General features: G+C 46.2%; 1 protein-coding gene across 3 annotated transcripts in view; it reads left to right on the top strand.

Annotated features, from left to right (window-relative positions):
- DYNC2I1 (dynein 2 intermediate chain 1) overlaps positions 1-16410 on the top strand; it is a 510705-nt gene that overhangs the window by 222647 nt on the left and 271648 nt on the right. For all 3 annotated transcript variants that reach the window (XM_085631946.1, XM_085631948.1, XM_085631947.1), the window contains one exon: positions 2056-2233. In XM_085631946.1, coding sequence (XP_085488072.1) covers positions 2056-2233 — 178 coding nt within the window. The remainder of the gene's footprint in view (positions 1-2055; positions 2234-16410) is intronic.

Below are 16410 nucleotides of genomic sequence, written 5' to 3'. Positions count from 1 at the left end.
CAAACGGGGGATGCGTTTAAAAAGAAAAAATGAAACTTTTCAGAAACTTGTGTTCCATTCTCAAAGGGGAAGGGGTCCCTGTGAATTGATTACCACCTCCTTAAAGGAGTCGTTAAAATATGAATGTTTTGGGACCTTAATTCGGTTGCAAAACATTCACACATCTCGTTCAGATTCAGTATTTGGAAGGGACTGCATGAACAGGCTCCTTCCAAATCCAAATTCCAAACACAAATTGCGATTTCATAACATGTTACTGAATCGCAATTTGTGTTTTGAGCATATGTGAAAGCATTTTTCGGGTCCGAAGTGGGTCGATCGGCTGTTTCCGACTACAAAAATGCATACATGTGGCCCATAGTTACAGTTAGATTGCAGTTACCTTGGGAAATTGTGAGCCCTTTTTTGGGGCTTTAATTTGATTAGGCTTCTGGAATAAATATGTTTACAAATGTTAAGTGTAGAGAGCATTCTTGTAATAAAATGTGCTGTAAGAGACTATATTGAAAATGCAGTTTTGGATCATATTTGTAACATAGGCTCCTCCTACACCTTTCAGGGCATAGTGAACTGAAGAGTCAACATCAAATTCAGCATTTGAAATGTTGCACACCTTAAAAATGGTCAATTTTGGTGCTGGCTTTTTCTAGATAAAACATTATAAAACCCATCTTGATTCATAAATGATGTTGCCATGTCCAGTCAGTTTAGGGTAAACATGACATGATCTGTTCCAAAAAAGCCATTGCAGATTAATATTTAGACTCTGTCAAATCATTACAGGTGGATTAAAGAGAAAGGCCAGTATGCACTACCTTATGTTAATAAAACACAACATTAGGCAACAATAAACATCCTCATTCATATAAATTAATGCATATTTGACCTTCCGATGCATAGAACTAAAATAAAACCTTTATGAAGCTATATTGTTCAGTGCTATTGGTCTGTATGAGCCATTAATGCAATGTGCTAAATGCATTGTGCTAAAGAATCGCTTCCCACCACCAAGACATGCGTAGTACCAGGACGAACAAATGCCTTGACATGCACCTTAGCACTAACAAATAAAATAATGTATTGGGGGATTTACAAATTCACATTACACACTTTCTGACTATTGCTCACACAAAAAAGAAGAGAAAAGAAAAAAGAATAAATCAATGAAAGAAAACAACTTTTCAAAGGGTGCTAAGTGCTGACCGTAACAATCTAAAAATAGTCTCAGCAGTAGGGAAATGCTAATGATAAGGTGCAGTTTTAAAAAGTTACTGGAAGTCTCAAATATTATAACATGCCAAATTCATTATGCCACTCTAATGCTCCAAACTCACCATTAAGAATCAGCATTATGGGACAACATCCTTAATAACACAATGTATTATTGATGGTGAGTTACCAATGTATTTGCTTGCTATGGATAATAATAGAGCCTTTTCTGACTCTCCAGCTCTAATACAACCCATTGACATCAGCATTTCATAACATTTGAGACATGAGAACTTTTTCTAAATGCACATCAATGTTTACTTAGACTTCATCTTTTAAAAAGGTTTTTATAAATGCATTGATATTCTTTTCAAGATATCAATTCAGAAGTGGGAGGTGAAAGAGATTGTAAATGTTACAGATGATTAACTTTCATGCATCTTTGTAAAATTGGAAAGACAGGATTTATTTACTTTGATAAAATATATTATTTCTCCGTATTTTGTTTCTTTCACAGATTGCAGTGTTTTAATATCCTTAATTATGAGCTGCTATATTTCAGCTATTCAAGTTGCTAAAGTACATAATGTTTATCTCTGTAACTTGATGTGACAGAACTTTCACCAGTACTTGATGATATACAACAGAGAAATGCCTTTACCCAGTATAAGTTAAAATATCTGCATTGGTATATCTCTTCCATTTATTGTATGTGTAAGACAACACTGCTTACTCATTCATTCATGAAATGCTATCATAATATCTTAACCATCTTCAATTCAACTGTTTTTCTATTTGTTCCTTTAAGCACATTTACAAGTTATTAAACATTTGAATGTTTCTTAGGCATATGATGACGATTTCGAAGATGAAGAGGAGGAATTTGAGCCGGCAGAGGAAGTAGTAGTGTCCAGAAACCCAGAAGTTGAAGAAATACAAAGGGCTATCAGTGCAGAAAATGATAGGGTTGCTACAGTTTCATCAAGGCACAGTCTAAAAGGATATGAGGAAGAGCAAGGAAAAGGTTTGAAATATGTAGTTATATTTTAATGGCCAAGAATTGTTGATCACCTATCGGGTTTTTCCCTCAAGAAGTCAAATGTGCATTAATGATCTTTTATTGCACATTTGAAACATTTTTAACTCACATTGGCTTAGGTCAGCTTAACAGCCTTTGTAGTTCTTGGTGACAGCAGTCTTTCTAGACCTATTGTTTCCAATACTTAATAGATACTTAGTGAGAGCTTTGGGTCAATCATTTGCTCATGATTGAATGACATTGTTGTCGATTTGAGGTCTCTACTCTTGATTCAGTGGCTCTCCTCCATATTCTTTTGTTTGTCCTGCCCAGGAGCATTTAAATTTCGATTTCTCAAAGTTTTGGTTGAATGAGTTGTATCCTTCCACTGCTGACATAATGCATTTGGTGCTGTATTTTGTACAAAATGTGTCCTGGTGTCCACTTTGAACATGATGTTGCGCATTTTGCAAAAGCACAGAAGAACAACAGCTGTTCCCACTCTGTCATTCATGTTGTGCATGTGTGTTTGTTAACAGCGCATTCAATACAAATTTTTTACCACAAACTGTATGAAATACATGGTGGTGTAATTACGTAATTTTGTGAATTTGACATAACAAGCATAACACTAAATTACACTAATTATGCCGGCATAATGCAAATTTCGCCTAGGCCTACTAAAAAGAGGTCACGATTAACTTCAGTTTCAAACAAATCATTGCATGAGGATTGGTGGCAAGCAGTCACAATAACCTTGTAATGAGCTGTTTATTTGCCTTATCTATTTTCCTGTTTAAGTCTCCAAACACTACTGTATCCCCATTGAGAAGGTTTGGCTGTCAGGGGCGGCTGGTGACATTTGAAAGTGGCGGGACGTAAAATGATTGCAAAGGAAGTAAACGAACGTGTGAGCAGTCGCGGGGGGTGGGCTCACGCGCGGGGGTGGGGGGGGTCGCACGGGAGAATAAGCAAAGGAACGTGTGAGCAGTCGCGAGGGGGGGGGGGTCACGCGGGGGGGGTCGCCCGGGAGAATACAATGAAAATTAAAAGGAAAACTTACCTGACCGCCTCTGCTCCTGGTCCGCATTGGCGCCTCTGCCCCCTTCAAACCGGAACACCACGTCAGCACTGGAGTGGCAACCCCTCAGCCAATCCTGGCGCTGCTGCAGCGCCAGGATTGGCTGAAGGCACAGCTTACGCTACGCCCGCCGCCTGCCCATTAGGAGACCGAGGGGCTCCTAATGGGCATGCGCAAGGCAGTAAAAACACAAGTACGCATGACTGGGCACGGGCTAAAAATTACTCTCCATGCCCACTCATGCGCACTTGTGCTGCAGTGCTGCCTTTCCCTGGCTTGTCTGACAATGCATGTCAGTCAACATGACGCCGGACCGCCCACGGTCCGACGTCATGCTGACTGATATGCATTGTCAGTTCTCCCCACCCTCGGCATCTCTGAACTTAAGTAAACTAAGTTCAGAGACACCGAGGGAGCTGCGGGCGCGGGCGGGTGCGCGGGGGGGCAACGCCCCCACGCCCCAATGGACGCACCGCGCCTGTTGGCTGTACCTTGCTTTTAAAGGCAGTTAGCAACTCACCTATTTAGTTCAAATCTTATAAGTGTTTGAATAGGCTCAAACCTGTAGTGACACGTGGATATCTCATTAATAAAATATACAACATAATTCATAAAAATGAGTGTTGTTTTATCTCTCTGAGATGTCTACTGATGTGCTATTGGACTCCCAGGCTCTCTTCAGCTTAGTTCCTTGCAAATTTGCTTGACTACCTATTATATAAGAACACATTCTGGGCCACTTGACCATGGAGCCTTGACTGAAAAAACAATATGCCCCAGTGTAAACTTATTATTGATACTTTACCCCTTTCGATGTAATCTGCCCTACTGAGAACAGATTTTTCAAGCCCATTAAATCTTTTTCTTTTCTGCAGTCTCTTGATTGGGGGAGGGCGATCGAGGTTGTGATTTTGCCTCCTTTAAATTGTACTCTTGAAGGCATAAAAGTCATTGTACTAATCCCAACAAATTCTTGTGCAAGGACGGAAGAATTAACTCTGGAATCACACTGAATCACATTAAATATGTCTGCTACAGAAAACATAGAAGGGGGGTTCTGCTGGACTGTACTTTTTAAGGGTCATCCTAGTCCTTAGTCTGACCATAACCATCTATATTAGCACATACTGGAATGTTCTCTCAAAGGTTTCTAGATCTGTTGACATAGTATAAGTATCAATTTCATTGACTGCCTATATCAAGTTACCCTCCATGAAAAACACAAAAGCCTGCAAAGAAATGCATATAGAGTAGGATTACAGAAAGTGACCCGGGGCTCAATGGGCATTTGTGTGCTGTTTTTGCACTACCGCACCTTGTTTTTATAGATGGGGTTACAGACACTCCTTCTCTTTCTGCAATATGGATCGCACCAATGCACATTTTGCAGCATTGTGTTTTTAGTTGGGCATTCCTTTGTCTGCATGGGAGTATGGATCCATGTAGATAAGGGGACTCCCTTTGCAGCGCACTCACATTACAGAAGTCAATACTGGGGCAAGTAGTCCATCAGGAGGCACACTAATTGTGCACTACGTGGGAAATGGCACAGTCAGTAAGCTCTCTGAGGCGGCAGGCTATTTAAACGTCTCATGGAGCCCTCAAGTTTCCCCTTGGAAGAGGGTACTGTCACACACTGCATTCGCCAGTTGGATTAGGGCGATCTCTGCCCGATTACTCAACATGCTTCTGATGCCTGTACATGAAAAGGCAAAGCAGCAGTTTGAATGGCAGGAGCACCATTCATTGATGTGCTGTCCTGGGAGAGTGCGCTTTTTATACCTGGCACAATGCGCCTGCCTGTGCCATGCATGCCCATCGCAGACAGAGGTATGCATAATTTTACCTAATATGACTTCTGGCTCTGATGGATGCCTCTGTTGACATTGCGGCAAGCCAAACAGATCGCTCGGTCCCAAGTGACCGAGGTGGTCCTCTGGGACCGAAGCGGCTGACCGAGAATAAATGCAAATCAGAACACTCTATTACTTTTTTAACTTGCAGTACCGCGTGAGTCTCAGTCCAGATATCACTAATTTATGAGCCTTAATTTCCCCAAAACATCTGACTGAATATACACCAAACAACAAGAAAAAGTTCTGAGTAAAGCTGTTGCTTCTACCGATATTTGGTAAAATTCTGTTCAGCTCCCCACCCTTGTTTTGTGCCCACTTGATGGATAACCCTAAAACTCACAACGAGGAATGCAAAAAAGTGATGGGTGGAATGCTTGAATTGATCTTAGCTGTGATCTGTCTACAGTGGCATGGAGGTGAACATTTATGGACTGGAATTCGGCCCAAGCGATTGCCAATGGTGTTGTGATTAATTCAGTCATTCCATACATCACTGTCTTTGTTGTTTTAGTTAACACCCTACATGCGACTGATATGCCTAGATGTGGGTCCTGTGCTTACTGTGTCATAGGACTCAAGTTGTACCAACTTGAAGAGGCCCAAATTAGGCTAAACTGGTCTGAAGTTGCTTTGTGTTCTCTTCTGGAGAGGGCTTTTACTAGCAGTTTTGGATTGGCAGTTCCTATGGGGAGCAGGGTCCATACAGATTTGCCTAAGACGGGCTGCTGTCTAAATGGCATTGTGGGCAAACAAACACAATGCACTGGAATGCAGCCTGAGCAATCACCAGTGGCTGCGATTAATTCAAGTGCTCTATGCATCATCTTGTTTTTGTAGTGACTAAGATTAATTCAAGTGCTCCATTCATTATCTTGTTTTTTGTAGTGACTGCTGGCAGGCTGATCCCACCCACCGATCCCCATGATTGACCGCCACAACGTGTGAACAATTGGTTGTGTTTTTACTTTTAAAAAGAAGGCATACTTGCATTTATATACAACTTTATTCTAAACATCATATCACAAATATACACAATAAAAACAAGACCTTTCTATCCCCTTGTGAAATGAAGATCTGTGTAAGACAGTACCTCAGATTAAAGCATTGTGAGTCCCCTACTTATGATTGACACAGAATTCAAAATGTTAAACCCTTTGCTACCTCTTTCTTCAGACAGTTCACATTTGACATAGGGTTCCACCATGCATAGCCCCTTCCGACTAATAATTTTTAATTTCACTAAGGTAGCACATGTATGCCGAAAATCAGCTTCACAGGGCATACGTGAAACAAGAAAAAATTAATAAGCAATGAACAAAATTAAGTCACAGCAGGACAATACATCATGAAATAAAGCCAAATGCAGATTCAAGTTTATTAAAGGTCATGAACAGCAGATTAAGAAATTTGTTCCCAAACATAATCTTTCAGTGATGGCTTCAAAGAAGTTAAGATTGAAGTCTTACAAAATTTGGGAGGTAAAGCATTACATTGGCCAATTCCTGCACACTTCACAATGTTCCACCAAATTTTCTGTTTAGTAAGAACCAGTTTAGAGTTGGAAGCAGAGCGCAACTCCCATCCTGTTAAAAAATAAATTTTCCGACATAGAGGATTGTCGCCCTGAACAGCGTTCCATATGAGAACCAACACTCTGAAATTAATCATCTCGTTAATAAGCAACTTAGAGACTTTTTATGCCCAGAAAAAGGATTCTGATTTGTTGAGGCACACACTATTACGTTGGCACTATTTTGCATAGTTTATTGAGTTTATACTAGATTATATTCAGCAGATATGGACAGCCGTCTAGACAAAATCCACCTGAATTATTAAATTAAATTAGGTTTTTAGCATAGATGATACTTTTGATACATGATAATCATATTGTGTGATCTTAGTTACCAACAAAGTGTCATCCTTGTTAAAGTATATTGATGCATTGAGTACAACACCACATATTTTAACAAAACAAGCTGGTCTCTGCATGTCACCAAGCTCATGAGACCAAAACTTTGAGTCTGAAAGTAAAATTTCTGTCCTGCTGATATTAAGACAGAGTTCCTTGTTTTATCGCGCTGATATCTCCCTTATCTCACTGATCTCTCCCACGCAAGATGTCCTGATTCAAGCTGTGGGGATTTTTGCATGTAAGTCAACGAAGGTCTGCACTTCATCTGCATGCGTTTGATATCAAACACCATTGGCTGTTAAGAGGAATGCAAATGGAATCATAGATATTAAACAGCAGGGGCGAGACATCAGAGCCCTAGGGCACTCCACTAATGAGATCCCTAGCAGGGGAGTAGAAATGGCAGATCTGGACGCATTATACTTGATCCGATTAAAAAAGAGCGAGAGAGAGAAACCGCTTGAAAGATCTTCCTCTTACCCCCCACAATTGACTCCAACCTTTCTCATGTCAGCCTCTGGACTGCTGCTTCTCGGGCAGCAAATTGGTCAAATAAAAATAAACCCCCCAAATGACCATGGTAACAACATTTATATTTTGGCAAGCACAGGTCATTCAGCCTCTCAGCAAGGGCAAAAGCCTGACTGAAAACCAGAGAAAGGTAATATATACATATATATATATATATATTTTTTTTTTACTACGTGAGGCTTCTAAGAAACCTTGGCCCGGCCTCAAAAGCAGGATAGGATCTCTTACAAAAATGTTTTTATTAAGTTATTTATCTCCTTGACCAGTAGATCAGTCTTGTAGCCTGATAGTTTAATTGAACCTACTTTTTGTCTCCCATCTTTTTAAGAGTCAAGATAGAAATTTCTGTTTTATTTATTTCATGAGGCTGCCGAGATATCTTGGCCCGGCCTGAAATGCAGGATAAGACCCCTGTTGCAAGAATGCTTTAATTAAATTCATAATCTCCTTAGTTAGGAGAACAGTCTTGAAGACTGATGGCGTAATTGTCTTCCATCTTTTGAAGAGTTGAGATAGAAATTTCTAAATCCCTGTTATGGAGTACTAGATGATTAGGTAATTCAGCAAGTGGACTTTCTTCTTCAGCTGGGATTTTTGCCCTTAATTCTATAATTTTTGTTGAAAATAAAGACTTGTCACAAAGTTATTGAATCAGGAAGTATGGTACTTTCTTGAGGGACTGAATATATCCTTTTTAAAAGTTCCTGAGTGGAAAACCTTACTGCATCAGTACACCCATCGTGTAATAATTGTGGGAAATGAGAACAAATGCTTTTTCATACGCAAATTAATGATTTTTACTTGCTGATCTACATCATCCATGCTGGACTTACGCCAAAGTTTTTCGAGGCAACTCCTCTGTTAATGCTATTTCTATAGATCATTGGAATACCACCAATTATTTTCTCTACTGTGCTGAACTGATTATATTTTTACTGGAGCTAAAATATTATTTGACACTTAGGGCCTGACTACAAGTTAGGAGTAAACATATGCGGGGACCTTCCTAGTGGATGGAATTACCGGTATTTCCTCACATTTACTCTTATTAAGAGTTAACCCCCACAGAATGAAGATTAAATGTGCGCACCTTGATTTAACAGCTAAAAACCGCACAGAATCCCCAATTCTGTGGGGTTTGCTGCTCTCATTTACCTCCTGCTCAAAGCAGTTGGTAAATGGGAACTCTTCTGTAGGGGGCTGGAGGGAGAGGGCTTGAGAGAGTATGGGAGTGAGGGGGAAAATTAGTTCTAATGGAGGACGCATTGGATGCTCTCACATTTCTGGAGAAAATAGTTGGAGTGGAGCAGGAGATTTTGCTTAGTGGCTGCAGCGATTTTTCTGGTAAAATTGGGTCTGGTGTTCCCACACCTGGGAAATTTGAATGTGGGAACACCGGGCTAATTGTGATCAGCCATCACGGTATCCCACTTAGGAATACCTCTCTGCTTGACTTGTAATCAGGACCTTAGCATAGAAACTCTCTAAAATAGTGGAGAGACTAGTTTTGAAATCAAGAGTGTTGCTGACTACTGAATATACCTGGCCTAACCCATCAATAGATATGGCCTTAGTGTTTCTAGTTGTTTTTGTTTTGTATTTTGACACATTGTCTGTGTTAGCAATGTCTGTATCAGTTATGATAAATAGAAATTCATATGCTGGCTATTACAAATGGTGCCCAATCAAATTCCTGTCAATAAGATGATCAAAAAGTGGTGGAGCCAAAAATCCTTCTCTGCACTACTTTCCTTAACACTTTTTTGGTGATTATGTGAGCACTGGATGGCAGCTAAAGCTGTCAAGCCAGACTATAAATATCTAATTTGCACTGTCACAACTTATTACATTTTTTAGATGAATTGAAACTTGACAGTGTGATTAAAATGGCTGACCCTTTAGGATTCATGTGAGTTTTTCTTTTTTATTGCAAGGTTAGCCAGGTTAATTTTGGTAATACGGTACTATGACCACTGAAAACAGAGCATTCATACTGATGATTGTTTAGCAGAATGGCCCTCTCTTGCAAACTGCAGGTTTAGACCTTGAGTGTTACTGTGTATTTCCTCAAAAGAAAGGTTGCTTGTGCCATAAGACCGTATTCCTCTATCTGAAAGAAACACGTTAGTTAGATTCCTTACCTTAGCATATCCCCAGGCGTCAGGCTGGATCCGGAAAGATTTTTCGTAAGGAATACCCTTGCGCATCGGTAGGCGTCGTCTGCGGCTCCGCGTCCGTCGTCGGCGTCATGATCGCCGGGATGAGGTCGTCAGAGTACTTAGACGCCAACCTCGCGCACTGACGTCAGTTCTTCTTTTTTTCCGCGCCAGAAAGCGCAGATCCAGGGAAGAGCATACCCTTAGTCATTTTTTGACTAACTTTTTGGCCATTTTTGTCTATCTTTTTCGAGTTGACTTCAACTCCTGGTGCTGATAGGGATGCCCGGGTTCAAGCTGTGTGACGTCTGTCACCGACTGATGTCGGTTACGAACCCCCACCATCGGTGTCTCTACTGCCTTGGGGCCGACCACGATGACAAGTCGTGCGCCGCTCGAGGTCCCGGTCGAGGTGAAGGTCGAGGGACCGGTCGCGGAGCCGAAGTCATCACCGCTCATCGGGATCCAAGTCCTCGCATTCAGGTAAGTCGAGGCATAGTAAAAAGTCGAAGAAGCGACATCGCTCTTCTGACTCCCCTCGCCGGTAGCGCGACTCGGCCGAGGGTTCGGGTGGCACCACCCGTGCGGCTCCACCGGAGCCGCAGGAGTCGCATCCGGCCCCATACTCTCCGGTCCCTGGGCCTCATGTGACTCCGGGCGAGATCCGAGACTTCCTCGTGGCCATGAGGAGTCTTGCTCCGCCGTCGAGGCCTGCCGGCACGCCTCCGGGCCCCGCATGTCGGACTGGGGGTCCTAGCGAGCCGGCGGCTTCGGCCCCGGCGCCGTCGTCAACTTCGGTCCCGACACCGCAGGTCCCCGTGGGATCCAGGCCTGGATCCCGGTTCACGCCGGTTGACCTCACGACTCCTCCGCCGGCGCCGACCCCCATGGTGTCGCTCCCGGCGCTGTCCTCGGACGACGCCGTCCCTAGTTTCAGCCCCGGTCCGGGTCCGGCTTCGGAGCGGCACCGCTCGGCGCCGTCTCCGGCGTCGATGGGTGAGCATTTCATCTATGACCCGGCTCCGTCCTTTCAGCCTGTTTACCAGGAGATGGATGAAGGGGAGGACTGGGAGGGGTCTGAGGACCCTCTGGCACAGCAGTGCCAGTTAAGTCAGGACTGGGCAGACGAGCTGGGGGATGCCAGTGGTCTAGACACTTCGCCTGACACTGGTTTCATCTCTCCTCCTTCCATGGCTACGAAGGAGGGTGCGACTTATCCTGTGGTGCTGCGCTGGGCGGCCCAGGCCTTACACCTGAAACTCCCTGCAGCGACCGTGAGGACTAACCTCCTCACTGAGGTGCTTCAACCGCCGGTAAGCTCTTCGGAGCCTCTACTGCAGTTCAATGAGGCCCTCACCGACGTTTAGATGGGCACTTGGTCCAAGCCCTCCACAATCTCTCCTGTGGATCGGAACATGGCCCGGCACCACCGCCCAGCTCCGGGCGACCCCAGCTTTCTGTCCGTACACCCCACCCCTGAGAGTCTGGTCATCCAGGCCTCAACGTCCCAAACTGTCTTCCCGTCCGCAACTCTGGATCGGGAATCTAAAAGGTTGGAGCAGTTTGGCAAGAAACTGTTCTCCTCCCTCAGTCTGGGGTTGCGGTCTATTAATACCGCGTGCCTTTTGGACCGTTACACCCACTCTCTGTGGGATACGGTGGCAGACGTGCTGCCTCAGTGTCCGGAGGAGGCCAGGACACGGCTCGCCCAGGCTCTTGCTGAGGGGCGTGATGCAGCACGGTACTCCATTCGTTGTGGACTTGACACCACGGACTCGCTGGGTAGAGCGATTTCAACGATGGTGGCGATTCGCCGTCTCGCCTGGCTGAGGTCCACGAACTTTTTAGGGGATGTCCAGAGCACCCTCATAGACGACTGGTTGTTGAAGGCGGGCTCCCTCCGGACAGTCGTCTCCCACCTCCAGACTACGGCCGACCTCCTGCATTCGCTGGGGTTCTCCATGAACGTGCCGAAGTCACGTCTGTGTCCCTCCCAGCAGCTCCTCTTCATCGGAGCGGTTCTGGACTCGGCGCAGTTTTGGGTCTATTCTCCCGAACAGCGGGTTCGGGATATTCAGGCTCTGATTCCGATCTTTCAACCTTTATCCCGAGTTTCGGTCAGGTTGACCTTACGGCTGCGGGTCTGATGGCCTCCTGCATCCTGCTGGTACATCACGCCAGGTGGCGGATGTGGGCTCTGCAGTGGGACCTGAAGTTCCGGTGGGCGCAACATCAGGGCAACCTGTCTGACCACGTCCTGATCTCGGAGGGCACTGCAAGACAGTTGCAGTGGTGGCTCACGGACCGGGATTGGGTCAGTGGCTGATCCCTCTCCCTACCCCAACCGGAGCGTCCCTCCTGGGATGGGGGGCCACATGGGAGAGGCGGAGATCAGAGGCCTCTGGTCTCCGGCGGAGTCCCGGCTCCATATCAACCTGTTGGAGCTGCGGGCGATCCGGCTTGCACTGAAGGCATTCCTTCCCTCTGTCCGGGGAAGTGTAGTGCAGGTGTTCACGGACAACACCACCGCCATGTGGTATTGCAACAAACAGGGCGGGGTGGGGTCGTGGATCCTTTGTCAGGAGGCTTTGCGCCTCTGGACATGGCTGGAACATCAGGGCATCACCCTGGTGGTTCAACACCTTGCAGGCTCTCTGAACGCCAGGGCGGACAAACTCAGCCGCCGGTGCATGATGGATCACGAATGGCGTCTGAACTCGGACGTGGCGCAAGGCCTCTTTCGGCAATGGGGAGATCCTTGGTTAGATCTATTCGCCACCGAAGAAAACGCGCAATGTCATCAGTTATGCGCGTTGGAATTTCCAAGGCAGCACTCGCTCGGAGACGCTTTTTGTCGCGAGTGGAGTTGCGGTCTGTTATACGCCTTTTCGCCTATACCACTTCTGCCCAGAGTGCTGAAGAAGATCAGGCGCGACCGGGCCCAAGTCATCCTTGTGGCTCCGAATTGGGCACGAAGATACTGGTACCCCGAGCTGCTCAGTCTGTCAATCGATCCCCCGATTCGACTGCCTCTTCAGGAGGACCTTCTGTCACAGCAGCAGGTGACGGTCCTCCACCCGAACCTGTCCAGCCTCCACCTCCATGCGTGGAGATTGAGCGGCGGCAGTTGATGCCATTTGACTTCTGTAGCCTCCTGAAGTCTGTGATGTCATTCTGGCAGCCAGGCGTCCCGCCACTAAAACGGTATACGCCTGCAGGTGGAACAAATTTGTGGCATGGTGCACAGCAAAGGCTGTGGATCCCCTTTCCGCCCCTCTTTCTAAGGTTCTCCTCTTTCTTCTTTCCCTGGCCCAGCAGGGCTCTGCTCTGGGCACCATCAAGGGATATCTTTCAGCTGTTTCTGCCTTCTTAAGGCTTCCTGATCAGCCTTCTCTTTTCAAGTCCCCTGTTGTAAATAGATTCTTAAAAGGCATTACTCACATGTTTCCTCCTGTCCCCTTTGTGATGCCTCAGTGGGACTTGAATCTGGTGGTAACTTACCTGATGTGCGCTCCCTTTGAGCCACTTCATAACTGTCCTCTTCGTCTTCTGACTCTCAAGACTGCTTTCCTGGTTGCCATCACCTCTGCCAGAAGAGTGAGTGAGCTCCAGGCCCATTCATCTAAACCTCCTTTCCTTTCTGTCCATCCGGACATGGTTGTTCTGAGGACTCGTCCTTCTTTTCTTCCTAAGGTGGTTACTGTATTTCACATCGGGCAGTCCATTACCTTGCCCACCTTCTTTCTGCCTCCGCATCCCTCGAAAGAAGAAGTGAGGCTCCACCGTCTGGACCCAAAAGGTGTGCTCTCCTTCTATCTGGACCGCACAAAACAGTTCCGGGTGGACGACCAACTCTTTGTTGGCTACGTGGGCGTTAAGAAGGGGTGGGCAGTGCACAAGCAATCCATCTCTCGGTGGGTCGTTTTGTGCATTAAGGCCTGTTATTCCTTGGCTAAGAAGGATCCTCCTATGGGGCTGAGGGCCCATTCCACTCGGGCCACAGCGGCTACTACTGCCCTGGGACGGGGAGTCCCTCTGCAGGACATTTGTCAGGCAGCAATGTGGGCCTCGCTGCACACGTTTGCCAAGCATTACTGCCTGGACAGCCAAGTCCGGAGAGACGGCTTCTTCGGCCGTTCCATTCTCCAGGACTTCCTGGTGTGATCTTGGTTCGCAGACCCACCACCGGGGTTGGTATTGCTGGGGTATCTATTCTAAGGTAAGGAATCTAACTAACGTGTCTCTTTCAGATGAACAAGTTACTTACCTTCGGAAACAATATATCTGTAAGAAACATTAGTTAGTTAGATTCCTTACCACCCCACCCATCCTCCCCGTTCTGTGAACCGATATCTAGGGTTAAGGTCATCCCTTTCAGGGCCCTAGTTTCATGGCACCAGTGTCGGTTTCTTGCATGGCTGTGCATTCCTGGCGCCGAAAGCTATGTACAGAACTGACGTCAGCACGCGAGGGCGGCGTCTAAGTACTCCGACAACGTCATCCCAGCGATCACGACACCGACGACGGACACGGAGTCGCAGACGACGCCTACCGACGCGCAAGGGTATTGCTGATGAAAAATCTTTCCGGATCCAGCCTGACGCCTGGGGATATTCTAAGGTAAGGAATCTAGCTAACTAATGTTTCTTACAGATATATCGTTACCGAAGGTAAGTAACTTGTTCATTAACTTATGTGCTGCCATTGGCTAGCTTTTAGTAACTTTTTTTTAAAACATCTTTTTGTTAAACAGGCTCATGATATCTCATACATTGCATTACAAGCACACACAATTGACCGTTTTGATAAATTGCTACCTATAAAGTTTCATCTTCGCCAGCACAACATTGAAAGTACAACCCAGTTCTGTCAGGTTATCGCGTCATTAACATTGGTCTAATCAAACAGTCTAAGAGTCTGGCTCGCCTTTATTCACAAGTCTCGCCTGTTCCCCCTGACTCTCATACTGGCAAAATCTCCCCAATGTTTCTATATGTCTCCCAGGGGGACCATATTCTGTCACATTTTTTCTTACATCCCCTGCTATCATATATAACCTTTTCCGTTTGGTAGCACCAGTCAAGATCAGTCTCCCATTCAGTCACAGTTGGGGAGATGCATGACCCCCACCTACGCGCTATGTTACGCTTTGCCACTCCAGCGGCGGGGGCAAGCCAGATTCTAGTATGACTAGGCCAATCTTCCTCTCCCTTGATCATCAGTAGGAGACCCTTGGCCTCCAGAGGTATCTCTACTCCCGTTACCCTGGACATTGTCGCCACCACTTCCTGCCAATAGCGCGCGACCACTGGGCATTCCCAAAGTATATGGAGGAATGATCCCTCAGCTTGGCATCCTCTTATGCAGTGTGCTGACTGTACTTTGCCCCATTTGTATAGTAATGTGCGGGGGTAGTATGAGCGGTGCTGAATTCTAAGCTGTATCAGCCTAAATCTAGACCTGGTCGCTATTTCTCTAGGCCCTTGTAACGCATAGGTCCACTCTTCATCTTCAAGAGTGCCCAAGTCAGTCTGTCAGGAGATCTGGCGTGTTGCAAATTAATTTTTTATATATTGTCGAAATCGCCTAGTCTAGTATGGGATCCGCTAGCAAACGGTCCTCTAGGGGGGATTATTCAGGCATGTCTATATGTCTGTGTAGTGCGTGCGTAAGCCGCACATAGGGAAAGGCCTGGGCAGGCGTAAGCTGAAATTCGGTTTGTATGTCCTCAAAAGGTAGTGCTGCTGTTCCCCCTCCATATGTCGCCCAGATGATCAATACCTAAGGCTCTCCATCCTGCAAAGTCCACCAAGCCGGCCACCTCCCTCAGCAGGTCAGCCACCCACAGTGGCGTCATCGCTGTCAGACGGCGATGCCACCCTAAATATTTGTTAGCTGCAAACCAGCACTGCATTACCGTCGCTGTATGGGCCGTAAGAGCCTGTGGGATCCTCTGGGCATAAAGCAGGGCCTCGTGATTCCCATTAGGCATAGCCTCCCTATCCATTCGATAGGCTGGTTCCTCTCTTCCAGTAAATATCCATTCATTGATAAACATAAGCAGTGATGCCCAGTAGTATAGCCTGGCGTCGTGGACCGCGAGACCACCGTCGTAGACTCCTCTCTATAGCTTGTTCAACGCTATCCTAGGTGTCCCCCCTCCCTGCCAGATTAAGTTGAGGAGTTCCTGAACTATCTGTTTGAAGAAGACGGCTGGAACTGGGTAGGGTGTGTTTTGCAACACATAAAGAAGGCGCGTGTTCTGCTTGGGTTGTTGGATCAGATAGAACCCGCTCAACAGAGCCTCTCTAACCCAGCCAGAACGTTACCCCCTCCCTAGGGCCTATTCACAATAAGTAACCACATATATATATACCACCTAAGGACAGGGAATTCCTACTATATATACCAAGACCTCTTATAATACAAGTGGCGGCCTCGCGATCCCAGACGGACCCAGGACTTCCTACCCAGACGGCAGCCTTAGCCTCGCGGTCCCAAACGGACCCAGGACTTCCTACCCAGACGGCAGCCTTAGCCTCGCGGTCCCAAACGGACCCAGGACTTCCTACCCAGACGGCAGCCTTAGCCTCGCGGTCCCAAACGGACCCAGGACTTCCTACCCAGACGGCAGCCTTAGCCTCGCG

This window comes from Triturus cristatus, chromosome 10 (assembly GCF_964204655.1).
Source record: "Triturus cristatus chromosome 10, aTriCri1.1, whole genome shotgun sequence".
NCBI classification, from domain to species: domain Eukaryota; kingdom Metazoa; phylum Chordata; class Amphibia; order Caudata; family Salamandridae; genus Triturus; species Triturus cristatus.
Note: the sequence above shows the minus strand (reverse complement) of the source record. Positions and strands in the feature narration are given on the sequence as shown.